We start from the raw sequence: 26,827 nt of genomic DNA on the forward strand, positions 1-26,827 counted from the left end.
CGAAAGTTTGCGATATTTATGTAGCACAGGACTGAAAAGCTATTGTAAATGAACCTGACGTAGGAGTGCCTGCTACTAAAAAATAAGCCTGAATTATATTAGTCTTCAAGGTGTCTATCTACATATTTTAATTATAAATGATGCTAGTAATTTACAATTCATTAGTGAACATTTTTCTATAGATTTCAACACTGATCATTAATATTTTCAGTTATTCATTTTCTTAAATTAATGTTATGGTAATTACTGAACGTTTTCATATATAAAAGGATGTCTTGTACCGACCGTGTAAGGAATCGACTTGATAAACTGTAATGGTTGCAATTAATGCATAATGTGTATAAAGTTGAAATTTGTAATCAATTACAGCTAGATTGTGGTGGTAATGTTTAGTCTATTCGCAATTGATAAATCCACAATATCGGTCGAAGCTATTACAGTATTGAAACTGTAGAGTAGTGTTTGGAAAAATTTATAGTATACTTTATAGAAAGTACGACTGAACTTGCAACACATGTTTGTATGCAACAATCCAGAATATGATTCGGTAAGAGATATCTAGGGCAGCAATTAAAATTTATTTGACTTATAAAGTATAGTCGGATCAGATCAATAGTATTTCGAAGTAAAAATACAGAAGGAAATAAGTTTTATTATGTAATGGCTACAAATTGTAGTTTATTTATTATTTCATCCGAATTTTTAGAATATGTTGTATCTTTTGCGTCAATTCCGGTAAAACGCCAACACATGCTGTGTCTTGTAGTTATGGTTCAATAATAACTATTCGATAATTCGATTATTTACTCCTCATTATCTTATAGCGAGCTAATCTCAATTGCAAAGTACCATACCGTAGCCTATAACCGTCGTAGATACGAACATATATACAGGCAATGCAGATCACTTCTATACTCATATGCTTTATAATAAACAAATCAATCATGATAGCGGTAGTGAATCTTGCAGATTCACATGTAAACTTATTCCCTAACTACAGTAAATTATCATCGCACGTAAAATTTTTAGTTCGTAGAAAGTATTATTATTACCGCCATAGCATATAGAGCTAGTGAAATCAAGAAAGAAGTGATAAATGCAATATAAATATCGATGAGTAAATATGTCCAAACACTCAATTGCTAAAGTTACAGTATGTGGATGTATTCTAATTTGAATATCTGCTATGAAAAATGATAATTTTAGAGCAACACAAGTTAATATTATATAAAAATTAGTATAGAAAGGTAATAATTCTTAGAATCTAGCAAAGTAAACAACTTGTGCAGTATACAACGACTGATCTCATCCACTGGACACGAAGATTGTACAAATAGTGATTAAATTATTATTATTCCCCATTATAATAACGCTATGCAGAATGAACTATAAATATACTTGGGGTTTCAAATAAGCCAGACAGTAGCAATAGTACAGTGCAGTGTACATATATTATTATTAGTCATTAGCTACAATTAATAAATCGGAAGAAATGTATAATAAAACATTCTGCACTAACAGTTATATTACTTATTAATTAAAGAAAACAAAAATTTTAGTTAAAGGTTCATTAAGGTTGAAAAATGTTTTAAATATAAAAGTGTAACTCATATTGTTGATGTTTACCAATAAATATAAGTATTAAACATAAGTATTAATTAGAACAGCCTCAGAAGGGATGAGAGTTTGAAGAGACTTTCGTGCAGAGTATCGTATTTATGTAAAAAAGTTTTGCACAAAATCTTTTTCTATTCTCCTCTTCAGAGATTTACAGACATAGGCCTCCAAACGATTAGCGCACTTTATTACTGTTCTGTAGTATAAGTTTTATCACTTCTGACTTTTCAAAATTAGCCGCTCTTTTAAAATGGGTAGTAACATTGCAGCAAACAAATGATTAAAGTTAGAATACTCTACTTTGATATTATGGGTAAAGATTATATAGCCAATTTTCAATCAGCAAACATCTTGGATACGTTCAAGAATACTTTGACTTAACTGGGCATTACCATATTATAGCCTAGAAAATTTTCGAATTTAACTAAAACGATAATGCATAAGTGAGAGGATACGAATTGATATGTCTAATTTAGTACTGGAGCTAAGAGCGATATAGCAGTTATGTAACAGTTTCCAATAGTACTACATTCACTAGTAAAGTTAGAATTTCGCATTCATTACTGAATAATCTGCAAGTAATTTATGGAGTCACGGCAATATATACCTTCATTGAGTAATAGGAATATATCGTAGTGCATTGGCTAATTTTACCCCTGAGATATATACTTGGCCAAATGTCGGAACTGATAGTTACCATGGGTGCGCAACAGGTCAAACCGGTTAAAAAAAAAATAGGAGTAAACAATCTTGGTAACTTGCTGAAATAGTGATTATAAAGTCTATAAATTTATGGAAGCCAAAACATTGGGATTTATTGTCAGATATTGATATGAATAGTTTAACCATTTAATGGTCTGGTCTAAGATTGAACCTTTATATCATATGCTGTAAGATTCACATGATTAATTTATATAGATAAAATATAAATAGACTATAGTATTGGAATTTATTCTTTTAAGTAATAAAATTGAGTTTGTGAAATTTATCGAGACTGAAGTTACGCTTTGCTTATATATTATGCACGCGTTATACTGTGTACCAGTATTATTAGAAATAGCTATTAGATGGACTACAAATCTTACTAACTTCATTAAGGTTAAGCGTATAAGCGCAATACTATATACTGCATACTATCACTATTTATGAGTAGTGATATCAGATTCGCAATTTCGGACTCAGTGTTCTAGCTCTGATAAGAATTTAACAATTTACGCAGTTATATAAGATTTGATCTGCAGCAATATGCTATACTTATAAACTTTTGATGTAATATATACTGTGCTAAACCCGTATATCGTGATTACTGACAATATTATGGAAATTTTCTTAAATGTTACGAAATATCAGGTTAAAATAAATAAATATACACTATTTGCTGAATGGCTCAAGTACTGTATGTATGACATGCACTTTGCATCAGTACAAAATAGCTTTCGCACTTTACTGGACTATGACTACATTCAGCGTCCTGCATGTACAGCAGCATATGAGAATGAGTATTTAGACTCTGCATGTGCTCATCCATTAAATTATTATCCTCTAATTTAATCATTATATCTGGGAATGGTAATGGTTACAGATGTATAATACGCGTACAGTTAAAATGACCAGCAAAATAGTCAGCATCCGTATCTATAGTACATTATACTGAAAGGCTATTTCTTTTACTGCTAAGTAATCATATTGGTTTACCTCTGCGGCAGTAGTACAGCCCTGTTAAAAATATGTAGCCTCAAAACAGAACATGATCAAGATATGTACGCGCACACTCCGTGAGGTAGTTTCCTATGATCAGACAGAGATGACGTTTGTAAGTAAATAGTTGAAAGAATATTAATATGGAAGAATACATCGAGTCCGGATCATATCTCTTCCAGTCTTCCTATAATGACGGTTGTTCTCAAATTCAAAATGAGGCATTACTCTATTATTATTTCCATGAAATTGAGTATACCCTTAAGTTAAAGAAGCTAAAATATCTTTAAGTAATCACGTAAGACGCTCATTGTTATTTGCTAAACAATGCTACAGCTAATTTGACAAACTTCGTAAAACTCGAAGTCAGCGAGTAATCGCCACAATGATAATATCATATATCTTAACATTTATTAATTATAATTAATACATAACAACTTTCGGATCAAGTCGATTAAACTTTCTTCTTTTGCTCCATGATTGGCGCCACGACAGAATATTTTAAAAATTTGACTTATTTATTTATTTATTTGTTAACGTGTGTAGTTTATGAATTGACTACTTGAAAGAGACCTTTCCTTTGTGTACAGTATACGCGTAATGTGTCTATAGCACTTTGTATAATTATTTTTCCAGGCCCCATCTAAAATCTCTTCATTTTAAAAATTTTAAATTTAATTATTCTATTATAATAAAATCTCCATCATGAAGGGGACCCAGATAAAACTTTTCTACTCGTTTCTAGTAGAATTTTAACACCGATCGGCGATAATTTATAATTATTATATACTATGACAGTAAACAAATCTGTATGATATAGTATTTCATGTACAGTAAAGTGGAAGTGATTTCAAAATTAATCGCAAATTAGGAAATATAATACAGTAGTTACAATGCTTCTTTTCATCCTTCAGGCTTATTATTACTCTTTGTGCTGTAGTTTCTTAGTTATAGTACGATAAAGTAGTGATAATAACAATATCAGTAACAAGTAAAAAGTAAAGCTTAATTACTTATTTTTTGGCTACTGTACTTTAACTTTACAAACGATATTAGATTACTGCATCGTTACCGTATGAAACTAGAAGCGATGTCGATAGTAGCACAGAGCAGTGGATTGGAATCTCAATTTGATTTCTAGTTCATTAAACAACTGCAGGTATACGAAGGCATATATAAGTAATGAGCACAAATTGAAGTACTGTACATCATCGCTAGCACATCATTTTAAAATTAGCCATCAATTACATAATTCGCATGGTGATGAACCGATGAAAATATTCAACTTTGTTTTCCTCGAGTAATTTTACTTTGAGAATAAATTTGGCGCGCTAAACAATTTATTTCATTTTATGCAAATGAATTCTCCGTCATTTACTAGCAATGTACAGTACAGTACTGTACTGTACACTTGTACTGTACATTAATCGAGTAGGAATGAAAAGCATTTAGAGAAGTACAGTACAGTACAGTACAGTACAGCATGTAACATAATTACAGCATTTTATTGTTGTACTAATACATAAATTATATTATTATTTATCAATCTTAATCATTGGAATAATTTTTCGATAACAGTGTTAACATGTTGTTAAAGTAATGAATGATTGCGATTTAATACGTAAAAGGTATATTGTACTGTATAATTATCTCGGAACCTCAAAGACAGATGAATGCATCACTGTGGTTATTACTAACATGAGTCACAGACTAGCAAATACAATAGCAACAAGTTAGTAAGTCAATCAAGAAATATGACATCAAAAATGGATTCTATTTGTAAAGTCTTGTTGTAAAAAGGTGTTTTTCAAAACACAATTTTTGGCGCCAATGGCCTCCCGCTGTCTACAGATTGTGAAAAACTATTTTGATGAATCAGATTGACAATAATATTTTGTGCTGTACTGTACTGTACTGTACAGTACTTCACACTCAGTAACATACAGTACAGTACAGTACTCTACTGTACAGTACAGTACTGTAATTCGAACAGGTTCACACTGTACTGTACGCTGTACTGTACAGTACAGTGTACAGTATGTACAGTACGGTAGTTAATAAAAAGAGTACTGTACTGCACACTGTACAGTACAGTACAAGCGGTTTTTCTGGTTTACGATTCTGTCCATCTGAACCTTTCTCACCCACACTCCCACAGTGTACAGTACTGTACACTGTATAGTACTGTACAGTATCCAAAAAATTTTTTACTTTTGTAATACTGTACAGTACAGTATTAGTTGTAATGATCAGGCATACAGTACAGTACTGTATAGTACAATAATGTAATGTTCAGTACGTGCGTCATTAATGTACTGTACTGTACAAAAGAGTGATGAATATGAATGGTACTGTACTGTATCTCTTAATAAATCCTTTCAAAGTTAGATTCCATTTTTGATACCGGAACTGATGCGCATGATACGCAGAAACTACAAACTACGGTAATCAATGGGAGGAGTTGAGTACCTGCAGACTCTGTATATAAATAAGACACGCTCCCATTCTTTGTCGTCAGTCTTTGTACATGACCTTACTGTATCTTCTGCGATCGTCTGATCGTTTCAGCTGACGACTCGTGGTTCAAAGGTTGCTTTCCTTTTAGGAAGATATTATTTGTGAAATTGGCGCTCAAAGAATTATTCCCAAATTTCATTTACTTGAGGTAAAGTGTTTGATGTTAGACATAAATACAGTATGTTGCCATCTTACTAGGTACATCATGTCCGATGATAGCTAGTAGATGCGCTAGCAATAAGATTGCTTCACGAAGAGGTTAATAATTAATTATTGATTGTTTGTATAGTTTATCATTTCCACTTATAACAACGTCTTACAATTTTTGCGCTGACTAAATATATGGCGGAGCATTGCTTGCTACGCTTGTATTAATCAGCCTTGTATAGCTGAAAGATTCATAGTAGCATAGGCAAATAGTTCATTCTCATCCTTGACTAAATCTCACTCGATGTTGATTCTTAAAAACTTTTTAGTGTGTTCTACTACTGCACTAACCAGTGTTAAAATAGTAGTTATAATAAGCAATTAAACAAAATTGAAGGGAATATTATTTTTTTACAGTGTACTGTAGTTTTATCACGCAACTTTCGGTTACTGTATATTAAGGGGACGTATTTTCTATAGCATCTGGAAAGCTACTACTCGACTTGTCATAATTTCATATGCTTTGTTACTTTACTTTAACATATGAGTATACCATAGATTTTGCTGGTTTATAGCGGTTGTCATATCAATTACCGTAGATTCTACATACTGTATTGTATTAAGATAAAGAATACTGTTTAGCAAATGTCGTCTGTAGTAATGTTGTACAGTAAACGTACAGTAAAATCGATGGTACAACTGTACTTTTTTGCTTTGCTTTCTACAAATGTAGAAATTCTTTAAGAGAATGTACATTTTAGAAATGCGGTAATTTCCGGTGCCAATGAGTACGTACTAACGATATAAGTGTAAACCGTTAAAATAATTCCAAATTAAAACTCATGGTGATTAATTTCGTTGTACGAGTTCTACTGAGGTAGTTAGTATTGCACTCGCTTTAATGCTTCCATTTTATTTTATTGGGATTTGAAATTCGATGGCTTAAGGTTAATATTGAACTTTGGTGTTCAGTCCACATGGGGACATACCGTAGTAGACATTGCTGTACCTACAGTATACACGTGCTTACGGTAGAGTATATTGTCGTACAGTATTTTTATGTTGTTGATCATTAGACGTTTTGAAACTTTAAAATACTCCACGATATACAGTCTTTATGATGTTTATCCGTAGTTTAAGGTTATTGATTCTCATGACAACCGAAGTTTTACGGTATGATAAGCGCACTCAAACGTGCTACTTTGTCGAGAGCGTTGATTTATGAAATATGTTTAGAAGTAAAAGCTGTTCTCTTTCTACAGTATACTAATTGTTTGGATTGGAATGTACTGTACCAGTGTACCCTATACAGTAGTACTAGAGCCTAGAGAAGTTAAAAATTTATCTTTATCGAACTGTACATACAGGTTTTGGTTTTTTTTTTTACGCAGTAATACAGTATTACACATTAACTCAGTAAGCCCAGTCTAATTTAATAGTGTTGAATGGGAAGATTGTTTTTACCGGAACGAAAATAGTAAAGGAGAAAATGAAAAATATTTCATGTTTTTGAACAAAGACTGTAGTACCATGGTGGTACCAGTACGGCACTTTACGTTTCACTCGCGTGCAGATTGTGTTTACGTGACTTCTGTCTTTTTTACTAAGAATAACTTCAATACAGTACAGTCCGATACTATACAGTGTACAGTACCGGTATCAGTTTGCCGGCAGGACAGTTCAGACAGCTAGCGGGCGGTACAGTTAAGATGAATAAGTTTATTGCTATGCAGTTTACTATTCGCTGCTGTGTTGACGGTTCGGTACCTTTTATCTTGAGTCTCATAATACGATTACCAAACAATGCAAGTTATTGTTGTTGAAATGGATTTGGGGGTGTAGCCGTGTACACTTTTTATTTTTATGGGCGCTGAAAAAGAATCTGCTTCATAAAATATACCAATATATATATATAATATATAATCTGCTTAATAAAATATAGATATATGTGCAATACTGGTATATTCCACGGGCATTGTCATGTATATATACTGTATATTACTGTATGTTCGTTCTCTTTTCTTTTCTTTTCTTTTAATCATACTACAGTATTCAAGTATGTATTGAGAGAATTGTAATAAATGAGAGGGTTTTTAGCTTAGTAAATATAAAAAACTATGACTACTTTCAGTATACAGTATTGTACTGTACCAGTGAAATAGCCTATTTGTATAGACCGTACCGGGACCAGGATTAGACTCTTTTTCAGATTGGGCGGGAAGAATGTTTAGTTTTAGATTCAATATCTACCTGCATGAACATATTTATACAAACGTAGTAGTGAATCATAGCAAATTAGTTGAAATAGATTTACGATTAGTAGTCTACAGCTATTGCCAGAAAATTGAAATTTTGAATGATAGCGTACTGTATGTACTCAATTTTTTAGGCATTTTTAATATTGCAGAAAGTAATACTGCACTCAAGAAAAGATGCGTGGAGATGCTAGTATCTAGCAGACTGGCACCATAGGGTTATACATACTGTGTTTACTGTGTAAAACTTTGTTGATGTACTCTAGAGTAGAAATATGAACATAATTTGAGTAAACGTAGACTTCCAGTCCTACAGTATGACCATAATGGACTGCATTAAGACTCTAACGTTCAGCGTCTATTGTGGTGTTATTGTTGATGATTGCTATTGTTATTCATTATCTTACTTGGATAAGAGTATGCAAGGAATGTTGACATAACGTACAGTACAGTACAACGAAGGGATTAGAATTAAATATTTTTCATTGCAGAAAAGTTGGATCATACGGTAGTACTCAGCTAAGAGCTTTGAACTTAACCTTAATTATAATGTACACTTGTTGAAAATGCTGCTAAAATCTCACCGTATTGATTGCAAATGTCATCAGTGATTATCGTAATGCACAGATTTTGCGAATGAGAATTACTGGAATGATGGGTGATTTTAACATTACAAGACTGATTATTATGCATTCATGTAAACTATCAATGATTTCGGGTCTTGCATATAGAAAACATTTTTGACATAGGCACTAAGGGTGATATGAATGAATGAACTAGAGTTACCTGGTATAAAGTACAGGCAGAAGAGTTTCAATGAGCGTTAATTGAAGGAAATTTTAAAATTTTATCCCATTTATTTTATCACGACTTGCTGATGCGTATATAGACACAATCCTAGCAGTCTTTCCGTTAAACTTATTAACAAAGTTATTCTAGTATGTTTAATTTTTAAACATGGGTAATGTCATAATTATCAATTTTCGATAGAGTTGAAACATATTTTCCTATTCAGGCGATCTCAGATAATAGTGTTGATGCTGCAGCAGCCTTTATGTCGCAATATGTTCACCGTAATGTAGGAATATCCAGAGATTTACGATCTCTATTTCGAGATTGTTTATATCCACAACCAGTGAATACATTGTCGCGGTAATTTATTGGAGTAAATACTGCAACTAACTACAGGAATACTTCATCGATCTTAGCATTGTCTTAACTGTTGGCATGTGCATGATCGCAGTACCGTATCCTCCCATATCATGCGACCATATGGCAAGGTACAGTACTGTATGTATTCAACCCATTGTGATTGGGCGGAATGTCAAAACTTACTAAAGATAGCAATTACTGTAATTATAATTATAGTTTAATGGATAGGAGGGGTTGGGCTTGCCGTATTTAGGTAGGCTAAATGTTCCGTAGGAAAACAAGGATTATGATCTTTCATTGATAATTAAAGACTTAAACTTGATTTGTTAATGTACGATCCTACTTACTATGTATTAGTACTAGTAGGGAATGCTAAGAGAACGCTTTTAATAAAGGTACTATACAATAGCATTATTCACCTGTTGCCAGATCATTTACGAGAAATTACAGAGGAGTACGACAACTTGGTCTTTGTACCCTGGTTAGCTTTTGTGATTAATTATGATTGCTTATTTTTATACTACTGAAGTATTTAAATACAATCGGGGATTCCAAGTTAAAGTAGCTGTATGTATAGAAGTTTAGAGTATGTGATAACACTCCGTCTTTAAGATGGCAGCATTGCAGTGGGTTGTTTCTTTGTTGTTATATTTTTAACTATTAACATTGCTGCAATACAAGTATGTGTATTTTTTTTGTTGGCAATGAACCGATGTTGTGTTGACATCTGCATTACGATTCAAAGTGTTTTTAAAAAATGTCAACAATTGTCGATGCTCGTTAAATAGATACTATAATATTTAGGACGTTCCAATAACCAAATATAGCATTGCTATATCTACACCGCCCTTACCGTGACTCTCAACATTTATCGATACCTGATAGAGTCCTTTGCATTGTTTCGACTTGAAAATTTTTATGTTTTCTACGGCAGGCGTGGAATATCGATACTGTCAAATTTTATAATCTGTTAATTTAACTACGATTTTAGTTTGGTAATATCTACGATTTTCTGATTAGATTCTCTTTATTGTACAAACATATATACAGTATCTTATTGACATATTCGTAAAGTTATCAGCACCTGACTTCATATGATTATAATAATATCTATTAGGCTTGAATATGTCGTCAAATCATCTCGATTTCGATAAGAAAGATCAGGAACATCGGTCTTCCAATACTTCAATTCATTCGCATCACAGCAATAATTCTAGGCGCCCATCTGCACATTCAACCAATTCCAAGTTGACAGATGCTGCACGACATCGTTCGATGGAGTCTGTACACTCGATAGCAGAGGGGAAAAATTCAAGACGCTCATCAGTTGTTATGTTACCCAGTTACGATCGTATCGATGAAGTACGCCGCCCGTCGACTTCTTCTAATGCATCAAAAGTATCTTCGATGCATGGCAAATCTGTAAGTTCTGAAGCTGTCCACTAGATTTAATTGATTTTGTACAGTACTACTGTATAGTTTTACACGTGACTCACTCGAACATTACTATTTCAGACCGTTGCTTCTTTGCAAGGTGACAAAGTTTCTGTGGAATGCATTCCGGAAGCTATCGTTGTTGCTGGGAATGGTGAGGAGCAAATGAGTAATAGCCGGAGGGGATTGTTTGGCAAAGTTAAGAATTGGTCTAAGGCGAACGGACATACTAATGTAGAGCAAGATGGAAAACCATCACCCTGCGAAGAATTCTATAATAAGCATCAAAAAGTCATTCGCATCAACTTTTATCTATTACTAATTGGCGCATTTTTTGCCTTCCTTATCGCTGGATTAATCCTGAATTTTCCGAAAACGTTGCCATTACTTATTATTACGGTAACCGTAATTGGTTATCTGATATACGCGTATATCCGCGATAACTATGGTGGTGCGATTTACAATGCCGTCTTTAAACCTATCTTGAATTTTGTAGACGAGAAGTGGTGGATATTGAAATGGTTAGTTTATTATAGAATGACTTTTTATGTAAAACTGCTAACTATAACTTGACATTTACTGAATTTAATAGGTTGGTATATTTGGGCATTCTCGCCTTTCTGGTGTTTTGGCTGATATTCGATACAGGACGTCAACCTGAGCGCCTGATTTCCTTTGCCGGTCTTGTTATGTATGTTTTACTTTGCTACATCTTTTCCAAAAATCGACAAAAGGTTAGTACTGTTTATATCGTTGATAGTAAGTTATTTGTCATGAACTTCATTAATTGATTATACGATATTAAAATACTGCATCTATCTGATCAATTCTCGTAAGTTTTAATGTACATTATTGCATTTTTGTTAACAAGGTTTACTGGCGTCAAGTATTGTGGGGTATTGGATTGCAATTTATTCTTGGCATCTTAATCCTTCGTACGCATGCTGGGTACACAGTTTTCAATTTTATTGGTAGTCAGGTTGAAGCGTTTCTTTCATATACATTTGCTGGTGCTGCATTCGTTTTTGGCGAGAAGACATTTACAAACCACTACTTCGCTTTCGCTGTAAGTTTGCACTATAATTACTCATATCTGTATTCACATGTAAAATAACGTGAACTGGTAAAGAGTGATGCTTAATTCTATATTTGACATATTCGATAGGTTCTTCCGATTGTGGTTTTCTTTAGCGCCACCATCGCTGTTCTATATTATCTCGGTGTCATGAAATGGATTATTACAAGGATAGCTTGGCTTATGCAAATAACGATGAAGACTTCAGCAACAGAATCACTAAACGCTGCTGGAAATATCTTTATAGGACAAACGGAGGCGCCATTGCTGATCCGACCTTTCATACAATATATGACAGTCTCAGAACTTCACGCTGTTATGACTGGCGGTATGGCAACTATTGCGGGGAGTGTATTGGGTGCCTTTATTGCCTTTGGTGTTCCAGCCGCTCATTTATTAACTGCATCGGTGATGTCGGCACCAGCTGCTTTAGCAATTTCAAAATTAATGTATCCTGAGTTAGAGAAAGACATCGAGAACCTAGATGGAGATTTAGATATTAATATTGCCGATAGGTTTGTGAATGGTCGCTGATATTGTATTAATTATTATTTAAAAGTAATAGCGTTACTATTATCGTAACAATTTCTTTACTTTTTTAATGATAGCACTGAAGGAAACATAATTGAAGCGGCTTCTGGTGGTGCATCTGCTTCTATTCCTCTTGTTGCAAACATCGCTGCAAATATAATAGCATTTTTGTCTGCTCTTAAATTCTTGAATGCTGTATTAGGGTGGCTCGGTGCTATGGTTAATTATCCTCAATTAAGCTTTGAAATTATTTGCTCCTACGTCTTTATGCCTTTTGCTTTCATGATGGGCGTAGAATGGAAAGACGCTCATCGTGTGGCGGAGCTGATTGGAATGAAGACATTCCTAAACGAATTTATTGCTTATGATGCTTTATCTAAGCTGATTAAGAACAGGCTGCAATGTGAAGGTCCTTATATGAGTGTAAGTAAAAAATCCAGTTGTATAATACTTTTTATGTATATTTACTGATATTTACTTATGCTAAATTCTGTAGCTTCGATCGGAAGTGATTGCTACTTATGCCTGTTGCGGATTTTCCAATATTGGCTCAATTGGAATCTTATTGGGAGGCTTAACTCCCATGGCACCCAACAGACGTGGGGATCTTGCTCGTATTGCGGTTAGAGCCCTTATTTCGGCAACCATCGCCTGCTTTATGACTGCTTGTTTGGCAGGTAAGAACTTCAGTTGTTGATGTTGAGACTTTGTGAATATTCTTACGAGAATCTTTATCCCTTTAGGCATTTTATATCAGCCTTCAGAAGGGGAATTGCGTCACAACTGCACTGCAATCTTATTAATGAATTCTACAATGAATGCAACTACAATTGAACTGACCACGGTTCCTGGAACCAGCACTAATTAAATGTTATGCAACAGCGTTACTGATTGATAAATTTTTGTTTGCATACACTTGAAGTCGTGATTATAATATTATCGTAAATAATTTAATCGTCCTTTCGACTTCTTTATCGCCATCATGGCTAACTATCTCCTGACTTAAGTTATTTATATACCTATTGAGTGAAGTATGCAATATATGAATGATCTACAGTAAGATCTCTCTAAACGAATCTGTTATTTAGTGTATTTATAGTATGAATTTTTATCTTGTTAGAGCTTGAACAGCTTTGTCTCTTCGGTTTATTCACTAATCGCATCATTGTTTGGGTAGATTTTTTCAATAAATCAAGACTAAGAGCTTGTGATATGTACTCGAATATTGCCAGTATCACGATATTGTTTATTTAATCGTTGCTGTAATCTTCGTATATTTGGAGACGATATATTACTTTATTAGTCATTATTTAATGATATTTCAAGATGTTGGCAAAGTAATAACTGCCTGGGCATGTACTATCATCATAGAATAGATAGTCATGAAATAGAATTATTTCTGTATTATTGTTAAATAGCTGATAAGCCGTTAGAATCACAATTGATTAATATCAATTTACAAAATAAGAAATACAAGTTTGCATGTTTGCTTGCTGCTGCTGCTTCTTAGTATGTCAGAAGTATACATGCAACTAGATTAACATATACTCGTGTTAATTCATAAGTATCCTACTTAGGATATCAGAGGATACACGCGCGAGGCTGAGTAATATTTTATCAAGAATAACCACTATCCTCGTTGACTGACTGATCAATCATAATTATTATGAAAGTAAAGACTCGCTAAAATTGTCAATATCAATAACCATACTCTGTAAAACTTTTATTCATGCTAATCAATGCCATGCAATATCTTGTACAATATAAATATACTCTGTAAAACTTTTAATGCTCGTATACCGATCAATTTTTTAATTTGCTGATAAAATTTGAAATTCGAATTAATAAATTATGTAATTAAGATCTATTAAAATAATTGAATATATTGCTTCTGTCCATTCTCGTTTCAACATTCAATGATATAAGTTAATTACGCAGACGCATATCACATTAGTCATTATTTTTGTTAACTTTTAGTTTTTTCATTCAGTGGTAACATACAGTTTCTTATACCTCTTCAAATGACAATATATACTATTCGATCAAGAAGATGAAATTTAACATTGTTACAATACTAGAAACACTCATACAGTATTTAGAAAGTACTTGATGCGTATGATTAGTTGATTTAGAATTTTTAACGATAGCAAAACGTAATTCAATCCAGCAGATAGTATTTACTTTGCAAATTGAATCCTAGTATTGCATTTCGACATTGAATGATTGCAGTCTTAAAAGTAAACCAAGCGAGCTGCATCACGGCTGTTTATTTTCTTAAGTATACACAGTGTATAGTGTACGCGTATGTCGTGTTGGTGAGGGGTAAGTTTACGGCGGACGTACTACAGTACTGTATATAATGTGAGTATAATATAACCGGTCAAGTCTTAGCATTGGAGAACGTTTTATATAGATGAAATTAATGTTCGACTCCTATTAGAATTGGAAGTAGCTCTAACCGAAAAGTGATTACAAAAAGTTTTATTGTTTTGTTAACAAAAAGATATGAAATATTAGTAAACACTACACAGAGATCGGTATGTGATTGTATCCAATCTTAATTTTCTAAAATAAGAATTAATAATACCTATAGTATTGCGACAATCGTCTATTCTGATAGTTGTTGATTTTATGTTGCTTCGTACCAAATGAATATTGAAGTTCGTTTTATAATACTGAGCTAGAAACAGGTAATTTATTATTAAAGATCCATCAGTACCTTGCTAACATACAATATTTGATATAATGTAGATTATCCATGTGGATATTTTAATATATATTGATATCGAATTAAGTCTTAGTAATGCGTCTTTGGCCTCGTCTTGCATTCGGGCCCTGTGGTTTTGCAAAAGTTTTTTTCTGTTCAGCTTTGACTGGATGGATTTCGCTCATAATATACTCTTCAGTTAGTTCAGAAGCATCATCAGTTTCGAGCTAGAATGCAACCAAATACGTGTATAGTAAGCAATAAGATTAACTTAATCCATTGTCTAGATTGATAGGATTAGTTTCATCATACCTTACGAGCAATGCAAATTTTAAACTGTTCTTCAATCGTCTGAATAACCGGTGTCTTACATGTAGAATATAACATTTTCTCTTTGATTGACGATTTGCTTACAGGTACAGCATAGATAAAAACTGAAAAAGAGTTACGGTTACTATTATATCCAGATTACATATTGATTAGACGAATGTAACATTTATTAAACGATACTTGTTGATTCCACTTCGTTATCTTCGTAGATGTGCTTATAATTGAAGAGGTGATAACTGGCGTGAGCAATTGGAACCATACTCGATAACTGTGCTATGCTGATATTGTCAGTATTCTCTAATGTGATCTTTTCGTTTCCAGTGTCAACACCCTGGATATAATGTACGTTATAAATTCTAAAGCAATCGTTTCGCTGTAAATTTGTTTCGAGTTATGATAATTGATAACATTGCCTTACCAAATGCAAGTAGTTAATATTTCCATCTTTGAATTCCTGTATCTTGTCCATAGCATCAGGATTGAATGGAAAAAATACGCTTTTCATGCTTGATTGTTTTGTGTCAATGCCAACTTCGACTCCAACCTATAAACAACAAGTTGAGAGCTATTCTTAACTTCACTTAAATAAATTGAGTAATTTATTAATTAGCTGATACATAGGGTTTACAGATTCTTCTTTGACGCTCTGTAATGTCTATTGCAGTTCATATTACCTCATTTTTCTTAATTTCCTGAGCTTCAACCTCTGCCATTGTCAGGGGTGGTGGGGCATTGGCGGATTCTAGATGTTTATGAAATCCAGCTAAGCTCACATCCTCCTGTAAGAGTTAAATTAAACTTTCAAACCAACTTTAAAGTAGATATCGTTTGGATTATCAATTAAGCTGTAATCATCAACCTATACGTGTAACAAAGCATTCTTGAAGATCTCATACCGGAACTGTGCCAAATAATTCTTGTTTAATATGATTATCTCCAAAGATTCTTTTGACTGTATATCGAGTAGACGCATACAACATTTTTTGCCTGACCTAATATGTTAAATAAATAGTAGAAAGCATTGTAAAAGGTGTATGTACGAGATTCAACAATAGATTATGATAGGACTAGTGCAACAAGTAGTGACTTACAAGAGAGTTATCAGGAGAATAGCTAATAAATAGCCATTCGTATCCAATGTTACTCTTTCTGTCAAGCCTATAAAAAATATAGCATGGAGTCTTTTCTTCTAGGTTATTCAATACACAATTGTCATAATGTAATAGTGGTCAAGGCGAAATACCAAAGTATGTAGACGAAGAATGTGTAAATAGAGTTGTTGTGAAGAAGTTACGCTGCAGCAAAATATTCCTTTATGTTACGTATATCAAGTAAATCACAGTGCAATGAATATTCAATTTTTCGATTCTATCATTTGTCTTTCTACTATTAATAAACCATCGTTCAAGAAGACATCCAATTCGTAGTAGCATTGATGAAGAAATGTCATTTAGGAAATTAGTATAACCTAGTTCGAATATAAACATGTTAATCTGCTTGTAGTGTACTATAAATCCGAAAGAGATTATCAAGGAGAATCTCAAGTATCAGCTAACAATGACGTATTCCCTATGCACTATTAATTATTCATTAATCTTATAGCGCCATACAGCACTACATCATTCTAATGGTTACAATTCGCAATCACGATTTTTTAGATCACTACTAATAGAATGGTTGATATTCAATAAGAGTGAAGTATTCATTTTGCTCGAGGTCTAATGAAGAAGAATAAACTGCAGGAATACATTCTGAGTAATGTATGCGGAGATTACTCATGATTTGATATCATAAATTCAGCATAGGGATAAATTGATTATACATGATCTTAATCATGCTATCAAAGGTATCAAAGGATATCATCTTCCCAAGTGCCAACACATTCGCCGGAAGTCGAAAGTACCAGACGTTCTGTGAACATATTACCAACAGATTATAAAATTAGTACCATATTAATGATATACGCAGTAGCACTGTGTAATACGAGGTCTTTTGGACTCGTTGCTCAATAATTATAAGGGACTACTCTACGCAAGCAAAGAGCACGTAGTACAGTAGTTTATAAATGTAATTTTTTTCACAGTCATGATAGACTGTAAACAATTTGCAAGTTTGTCATGGTTATTCAAGTAGTGTAGCACCTGGAGACTTATTAATTAATTCTTTGAGCGTAACTTGTATTACTTACCTTCTCTGATAGAAACTTTAATAAATCGTATATTGCCATCCTTGGAATCGGCTAAGAACGAAGCTAGTTCTTCGGTTGCTAAATCAAGTTTAAGCGGTGTATCATTAATACTGATCATGAGATTAAAACGGAATACGCGTCCTTGTCTAAGTTTAATGATTCAAATGTTTAGAGTTTAAGCGGTGTATCATTAATACTGATCATGAGATTAAAAACGGAATACGCGTCCTTGTCTAAGTTTAATGATTCAAATGTATAGAAACGGCTATCTTATGATATTCTATTACAGTTAGCACTCCATTATTAATTAGTTGGTTACACTGATCCTAGTAAATCAATTCCAACATCAATACAGTTTATAGCTTCATTTTTTAGCCGAGCTAGGCCATTTTCTATCGACAAACATCGTATCTGGCTCAAGACTACGATAACGTAGGCAGTTGATGCAACGGTTTACACAGTAAAATGATATGGAAGGAGTGACTGCAAACATTATGAACGTTGTTAACCTTTACATCCTTATCCATAATTACCGATTATTCCTGATTGATGGGACATGGTGTATTTGATGTACCAGTAGATGAATATTATAAGCAAATGCTGAGATGATGGAGTCGAAAAGGAATTGGAAGAATTGCCTTGTACAGTATGCTTTTACTTGAGGTATGCGGTGCTCTAGTATTCTACTGACTAGACTGCCTCGTACCTATCCCAGTACACTATACCGTACACTTGATACAGTGTACAGCTCAGAATGCTAGCCTAGCAATTACCCATGGGCGTTTCTCCTTCAAATGCTAATATCAAACTGGTCAAAATCCTATATTGTTCACTGCCAACAGAGCTACTCTAAAGGCTAAGATAGTACATCAGTTGATTTCCTTATTGAGCAATGAGCATGGCAAAAAAATCCATGTAAGCTTTTCATACGCTAATATCAATGTGGTCTAAATCCTACATTGTCCACTCCCAACCGAGTTACTATCAACGCTAAGATAATGAATGCATCAGTTGATTTCCTCCTTTAGCATGGAAAAATCAATGCAAACTTTTCTCCATCATTTCTCTATTAGAATGATGGATTATAGATGCTGTACAGTATATATCTATCAAATTTGGTCATCCTAATCACTGGAAAGTCTTCACTGCGGTGAGTACATGGAAGAGCTTCAAATTGAGATTGTCGTAGAATTCTTCTATGCAGGGATACCTTAGCGATCACCTGTGGCTTTTTCTCCCTTCTGATCATCTCAGGTCTAAAGCATCGTTTAATTAATCGAAGCAATTCCCCCCCGTTCCAGCTAGCTCTGCTCACAGTCCATGATTGCAGAACGGGCAAGATGCACTATTTCTTGCTGTACCTCAAACGATGTCACCCCTTAGCCAGGTTTGTACTGTAGTACAAGCTGCATACTGTACGAGCGTAGCGGATAGCTCTTACTATAGACAGAAGTACAGTGCAAAGCCTGTCTTGACTACAGTACAAAGAAGAAGAAGTGGATACTAGACACTGTAAGAGAGTGACATCATTTTAGGTACAGACATGTACTGTAGTAGTGTATCGTATAGCATTATCAACTGTTGTTTTAAACAGTAGATAGTCAAGAGATCCTATATGATTTCCTGGCAAGTCCGGCTGCGTCTTACTACAGCATAATGTAGTAGCTTCTGTTTCAAACAGTATGTAGCCAAATATGTCTTTCGGACTATGGCAAGGACGGATGTACTGACATGACTAGAGCTACAGAACTATGGGCTGCTAAATACGACGATAGTAATAGCGTTGCTAAGTTTCCAACCTTGGTCAGTTTTGGTTTGTTCCTGCTGGCATGGATTCCAACCGCTCAAATCTTGGCAACGTTTAGAAATTACATTCAAGCTATTTCGGTTTCAAGATTGAATAAGACGTTACTGTACGAGACAGTATAAGGATTCTACCGGTGATTCATCTTACCAGGAAAGGTCTTCTTTGACGAGCATTGTTGGTCATCATGGCGGATCCTGGCAGTATGTTTTCACTTCAGCAACAAGTCCGACAAAATCAGGAGGAGCTGCAAGATTTTTTACGCGATTTAAATAGTTGGGAAGATAAAATTAAAAAGAAAGATCAGGAATTATCTGTAAATAAGGAAGGCTCATCGGATAAGAAAGTACGAGCACTAGCTTTGTACTTCAGTACTTTATATGTTGACGCTTGTACTCTAGAATGGGCTTCAAGTCTGCATGACACTATATCATTCAGCATTGTCTTGAGTATCGATAATTTAGGCGCAACATTGAGTACAGCATCCATGGATTACATAAAAATGATCTAATGTATCCTAGTATTGACATACATAGATATGATGCAATCAATATACACTGCGAAACAAATTGATAAAATATTTTCATTTTACTATACGTCTTGCACACCATCTATCTTTAGTCTCATTCATTTTAGATTGCATGTTACATTTATAAAGTGCTGCTATCAGCATATGAAATTGTGCATGTCTTCGATATCGTTATTATGACTAGCAATAACGTCTATCATTTACAGAATTTTACAGCTACATACATATAGCATATGTAACTACTTTGTAATGTTACTGCATAGTATAAACTAGCTAACATCCCATATAAGCATATATATAGGACTTAGCATGTCATGATGACAATGTTCTAAAGGAATTCATAATTTCACAATTTTATTTTATTAGAATTTGCCACCAGTTCGAAATCGGCCTATCAAACAAACAAAAGAAGAAATAAAGAAACCGACAAATAAGCAATCAGACAAGCGAACTGAATCATCGAGAATATCATCCTATGATTACAGAAGTTGGGATAAATTTAATGTGGTAGGCATGGCATAAATATCTGTTAGTGATCAGTTGTTTGTACGTATAGGATGTAGTCTGAACGAATCATAAATGGATGCAATCAATATAGAACTCAAGAACACAAATTATAAATTATTAGTGCAATACGGTTCAAATTTTGATTATTCTAATAATTTCACATGTAGTTACCACGGTAGTTGATGTAGCTATTTACATGATCAACTAAACTCCATCTCATACTCATCTATAGGATGAAGCTTTAGCTCACGTAAGCGATGAAGAAAAAGAAAGTACCCGCGATGAAACCAATACGGCCGATACTGCCTATACCGAGGAATCTGAAGAAGAAAATGAGGAAATACTGCTGCAAAAAGCTCAATATCAAAAAAATAAAGTACAGTATAGTCACGATTAATTCCTTGCTCATTCATTTTAATACTATCCTAACATCATTAAGTAATAATGTATTACTACAGATTTGTATTTTCTTTGCAAATTTGCAATAGGGTAATGAATTATTTAAGATTGGTAAATATGAGGAAGCCACCAAGTGCTACACACTTGGAATACAGGCTGATCCCAATAATGCAATACTATACGCAAATAGAGCAATGGCATTGCTGAAATTGAAAAGGTTTGTTAAATAATGCAATTCAATATGTATGTTTTTATGTCGGAGATATACAGGTGTGCGTATGTGTGATACTATCAGGATAATATATCAAAAGTTAAATTCTATTCAGACGTCCGATCACTTTGAACGCATAACTTACGGTTATTACACTATTATAAAACACGAGTGTGGAATATACTATATACTATTATACCAATTATTCTTATATTGTGCGTAATTCTGAATTATCAGAGGTTATTAGAGTTCTTTCTGCTATTGGCGCATTGATTATATTTTGACAATTTCAATTTTTTAATTTATTTGCATAAGATATTCTGAAGCTGAAAAAGATTGCACCTCTTCTATAGTTATTGATAAATCTTATACGAAAGCGTATAGTCGTAGAGGTACTGCTAGGATGTCACTGCAACGCTTAAATGATGCAATGGATGGTAAGAAAACTAACTACTTGACATATGCTGAAATAATATGATATTGCATTGCAATTTCTAGTGCAATCTTTTATTAAAGACTAATATAGCTTAAATTTGTATTCTATGAATTGTGCCGATTGTGACAACATTATATATGTATTCGATCATCTGTTTGCAGATTTTAAGGAGGTTTTGAAAATAGAACCTGGAAACAAACTAGCTGTAAACGAATTGCAAAAAATAAAATCAAAGGTAGTAAGTGGAAAGGCATTTGCCTGCCTAATATTAGATCAATGCTGCATGAGCTTAATGAGTGTTAATTAATGATTGATATATTATATTACATCAGTACTTAATACGAATATGCTTATCGTAATATCTTTTCTTATTTAGTTAAATGTAAAGAGTGATGGAAAATCGAATAATGAAATTCAGAAGCAGAAAACAGCCAAAATAAAAAAGGAAGTAAGTTACAGTTTTATTTGCAGGCTTTTATTCGTTATTTGCAAAGAAAACTGTTACTGTAGTAGTCGTAGCAAGTCTTCAGTTAACCTTTTTTAGGATTCTACTTTACCGGCACTAGATTGAGTATAGTTTTAAGATTCGAGGTATATTATTTAGGAGCCACTCCGGCGGATACCGATTGAAGAGATTGGAAGTGATGAGGAAATTGTCGTGGATCAGCCACAAGAAAATCAAGATACTGTCGGAAAGTCGATACAGTCCAATAATGATCATGAAAATAAGATAGCCAAAGAATCAGAATCGATAACTGAAATAATCAGGTTGATTTTTGTTAATAAAAGCTTGATTTTTCCTTATAAGTTCTAGCTGCAAGGTAGCCTAAGATTTGAAAAATTGTTAGTAAGGTTCCAGTGGTACCATTACGGACTAAGACTTTTAAGGTACCAACTTCGTCTATCCAATTTGAATCAGATTGGAAAGAAATTTGCCACAGTTCGCAGCTACTATATGAATACTTGCAAGTAGGAAAATAATCACGCTATCCAAGGCGTGACTAAGATGTTAAATTACTTGTTACTGTAGCTTTATGCGTGCAGTGCAATCGATAAAGTAATTCCTAAACTGGTGTCTCATATTTTGAAGGTTATCGAACCAAAGTTATACCCTAGACTATTTCAAGAATCTCTTGATTCGGAAAAATTCATAAAGATGATGAACGTATTCTTAAATTACTACTTACCGTAAGTATTATCATCATTCGTTGCGATCATATATGTAGTCGTTGTGATTTCTGTACAAGTATGGGCTATTTTCAATTTCTAAGATTAATGATAAGTTCAACTACGTGTGACTTTTTACGATCAATTAATGCAGCAATAATCGATCCGTCATTGAGGAACTCTTATCACTATCGAAAGTTAAACGATTCAGTATAGTGCTACTCTTTTTATCGGGGGATGAGAAGAAAAGTACGTATCGGTTACATGCAAAATCTTTAGCGTTTTTGGCAATAACTTTATGTGTGATTGACTATATTGCACTTATATTTGACCTTACAAATATTGTAGTCGTAGCTGACCTCTTCAAGCAAATTCAACAATCCGTGGAAGAAATCTCTACTGCAAAGGTCACCATGAAAGATATAAAGCAGTTAGCATCTACTTATAACGCTAAATTGTGATGATTAGCCCCTTTTAGAATGTCGAAATTAGTGCATCTGATTTAACTTTTTAGATTCCCCGAAAACATTTCATTCTAAAATTATTTTTTTGGCAGCTTTTTACCAGGGCTACTAAGTAGTTCTGCTTTTACTGTAAATGATATTCTTAAAGTGTTGTGATAATTATGTATACATATAGTGTGAATAAATGAGTGATCTTCACCATGCACAACTAAAAATCATATCTTCACGTAAATGTTTACAGCTTTTTTTTACACGTTTATGCATTGAGTTGTACTTAAAATGTCTAAAAATTTAGTAGAGTCAGTAATTTTGGTATAAATTTGGATAATTTGGCTTTAAGTAATTGTAACTTTGGGTTACAATTACCTGAGAGATTCGTGTTAGTGAGTACATATTAGTATCATAATTCAGTGATAACTACTGTATATACTTTTTTCTGGTTGATTCTCTCCATATTACATACTTGATATGCCATAAACGAGAAAAGTGCTGATTGGTAACTTGCTAACTACCTGCTTCCTACAGTATGAGGTTTGACTACATCGAAATGCATTGTATGTATAAGTTAAGCGGTTGTTGTGTGTTGAATAATCTTCCAGATTATCAGTTTTGCGACATTCCATGCAATACTATGTATTAAATTTCTTCTAGTCGTCATTCATGAAAAAATTTTGAAATTACTTCTACTCGCTATCATCACAGCAATCAACTGAGCTCTCAAGATCTTAAATGCAATACAGGCAGTAGTTTACTGTGTTGATCTCACACAAGTACCGAAGTCCTGCGTAAAAAGAAAAGAGAAATTATTTCTACTTGATATCATACAAGGATAAATTGAGCTCTCAAGATCGTAAATCCAATCTAGACAGTAGTTTACTATGCCGATCATTAGCGTATTGATCGCTGTATAGTGAATTTCCTTTTATTACTCGTCATTTATGCAAGAAAAGTGAAATGACTTCTACCTGCTGTGGCATCACGCCAATCAACTGAGCTCTCAAGGGATCGTGAATTCAATACAGGCAGTAGTTTACTGTACTAATCTGTCTAATACAGTAGTGTAAGGTAGAGTGGATTCGGTATTTTATGCATGCATATTAGAGGAGTCGTCTATATTCATGTTGATCTATCTATTTATATCCTAAAGCACATAAACTGGCCCTAACCAGGCATAGCGAAAATAGTATGGCCCATACTTTGGCTTTTAAAATTTCATGTACCTTTACTGCCATAAGACCATGAAGATCTATCTTTACCCATGATATTACAGTATACAATACTTTGCGTACTGTCAGGGATCGTAGTCAATGAACGTTTCCCACTACGGTACAATACTGTAAGGTAGCGGTCAGCGAAAGCGCAACAACAAAAATTAAAGATCCGAATCCTGATGTAAAAGCTATTAAAAACCTGAAAATATAGCTCATCATATTTAATATCTATAGATGGTACTGCCAAATTTGTGAGCTTTATTATCCTGTTTATATGATACATGGGGATATTTAATAGGTTACTGAGTGGGTCATTTAACTGTTACAATTTTCGTGCACAAGTAACAGCCAGCTCTAAATTCAACCGATGAACTATTTCCGTTGGACGCTATTGTTTTTGGGGGATCCAATTCCTATATTGACGTCAACGTTTTACTTTCGAAATTTTCATTTGCAGTCAAATCGTACTTCATTAGCATTGAAAAATTGACATAGAGAATCCTTCATTGTTTGACGTGCATTTTCATCAAATTTTCGACTACATTAAAGTACCTCAAATCCAACTCTACATCCTTCCAAATGGAGTTGATTTGGCCTAAAAATGCCCGTCGACAAAATTGATATTGCACAGTGTTTGACCACTACTTGTACAGTATTTAGCCTAATTTACTGCCTGTCACTTGATAGTTGGTACTGAAGCACGGTTGACTAAATTAAAACAGGTGTAGTGCTGACGCAGTAGCTGACTAAAAAGGGATATACTGTAGAGTACGGAACAATACTGTCCTGTACTGCATGAGCTGTACAGTGTACAGTGCACTGTCCAGTGGACCGTACTGTACACTGTACAGCGCAAACCGATGTCTACTGTAAGCATACAGTAGAGTAAACAGCACTAAGCCTTGGAGCTTGCTAATGTCAACTGTTCAAGTTAATTTAATTTATTTAATGAATGAGTGAATTCAGTGAATAACATTAAAGTGCAAAAAGGATCTTTTGCACCTTTCAATAGGATGCATAGAATACACGCTTGAGTTTGCTTGCATTGTATAGTCTAGTAGAGACTGTCTCGCTGTGTGGAAATGGACTTGCCGGTTATATACTGTATACTGTTGCAACTTGCTCTGTCATTGGGGGGACTGGCAAAGGCAGTAAATTAGTATTTTGGGGATATAAATGATCGGTAGCGTTGCATACGTCGCAACGATCTATATGCATTAGACTAGAGTCATCGAGTGTATTAGCAACGTAAGCAAGAAGAGATTGTCTGACAAGTCTTTGATTGATAATTTCAGTATAGAAACATCATTGTCAAAGAGTAACAGTGATTTTCATGTTTTTGTATCATTAATTTCTATTTTACCACAGCTGTGGCAATATTCTCTATATTAAATATACTACCAATCTATTCAATAGTCCAACTCTGAACAGGAATCCATACCGGACACAACATTTTCCGACCATTTTATGACAAAGGTAACTAGTTTCATTTTTTTTTTTTCTCTCTCGCTCTCTCATCTTTGAAAATGGAAATGCGCTTCATTGACACCTGGATGATGACCGTACAGTTGCGCTTCATCGACACCTGAATGCTGAACGTGCACTGTACGTCATCTCGTTGATGTCACGCCAGCAGTTGTAACATCGACCTCTTGCAGTCAAGGAGAAGGGCGAAAAAAATGGCGACTTCTTTGCTACACTGAACTTAACTTAAACTGGATAGAATACTGCTTTGATTTCGACATGGCAGTCAGTGAATTTATTTAAAGCCTTCAATTTTGTCTGAAATGTGATTCTTTTTTTGGTCCTGCCTTTGCTTACAGTTGATTTTGTAAAGCATTGTGTTTATTCAAGCAGTCGTGGGGTTTCCTCCCTAAAGAAAAAAATGCAGAGAGAGGGAGAGAAAAAAAATTATACAGGATAGCTAGTTGTTCATTTGGTCTGAGTTTCGACGACGGCAAAGCCTAATAAAGAAATGTTTACTGATTGAAAATCTCTTTTTCAATACCCTGCTAGAGATTGTCAGATACCGTTAAGCTTATATTTGGGATTGCAACCGTGCGTGCAAATTTTGTACCCGTAGCTTAAATTGATTTGGATACAAGAGCGAGAGTGGAGAAGATTGAAAATACTCAGAAGGATTCTTGCTAGGTATCATTAATCCTTTCGTCTTTGGAAAGCAAAGAAGTAGAAACGAGAATTTGCTTTCCATTATTCTAGCCAAGAAATTCAAACGAAAGCCTATCAAGTAAGTGAAATTGCATACAACAACTCCCTTGTTTCGCTTGAATGAGGACGTATTGAAAACTAAAAGATGATGTTAAGATTGTTTCTTCCTTATCGCACTCATTCTTCGATATTCTTCATTGACAAGAAACTGAAATAGTCATTTCCTTGCACTAATAGGTACAAAATACATTGATTGAAATGAATGGTACTGCAGGAAAC

The 26,827-nt window shown here is 34.0% G+C and overlaps 2 protein-coding genes across 2 annotated transcripts; one reads left to right on the forward strand and one right to left on the reverse strand.

Moving 5' to 3' along the window:
• Positions 1-10,985: 10,985 nt before the first annotated feature.
• On the forward strand, positions 10,986-13,123 carry TRIADDRAFT_24504 (uncharacterized protein; the record flags this gene model as incomplete). Its single annotated transcript, XM_002111377.1, has 6 exons — positions 10,986-11,341; positions 11,413-11,554; positions 11,692-11,886; positions 11,986-12,410; positions 12,504-12,849; positions 12,923-13,123. The coding sequence occupies 6 exons, from the start codon at positions 10,986-10,988 to the stop codon at positions 13,121-13,123; spliced, it is 1,665 nt and encodes a 554-aa protein (XP_002111413.1).
• A 2,093-nt stretch (positions 13,124-15,216) lies between these two features.
• TRIADDRAFT_50159 (uncharacterized protein) lies at positions 15,217-18,209 on the reverse strand (the record flags this gene model as incomplete). The annotated part of the gene is made up of 11 exons (XM_002111881.1): positions 15,217-15,360; positions 15,446-15,567; positions 15,644-15,794; positions 15,882-16,007; positions 16,138-16,242; positions 16,360-16,455; positions 16,555-16,652; positions 17,127-17,128; positions 17,345-17,374; positions 17,648-17,729; positions 18,185-18,209. The coding sequence occupies 11 exons, from the start codon at positions 18,207-18,209 to the stop codon at positions 15,217-15,219; spliced, it is 981 nt and encodes a 326-aa protein (XP_002111917.1).
• Between the last annotated feature and the right edge of the window lie 8,618 nt (positions 18,210-26,827).

Source organism: Trichoplax adhaerens, genomic scaffold (genome assembly GCF_000150275.1).
Source record: "Trichoplax adhaerens TRIADscaffold_4 genomic scaffold, whole genome shotgun sequence".
In the NCBI taxonomy this organism is placed as follows: domain Eukaryota; kingdom Metazoa; phylum Placozoa; class Uniplacotomia; order Trichoplacea; family Trichoplacidae; genus Trichoplax; species Trichoplax adhaerens.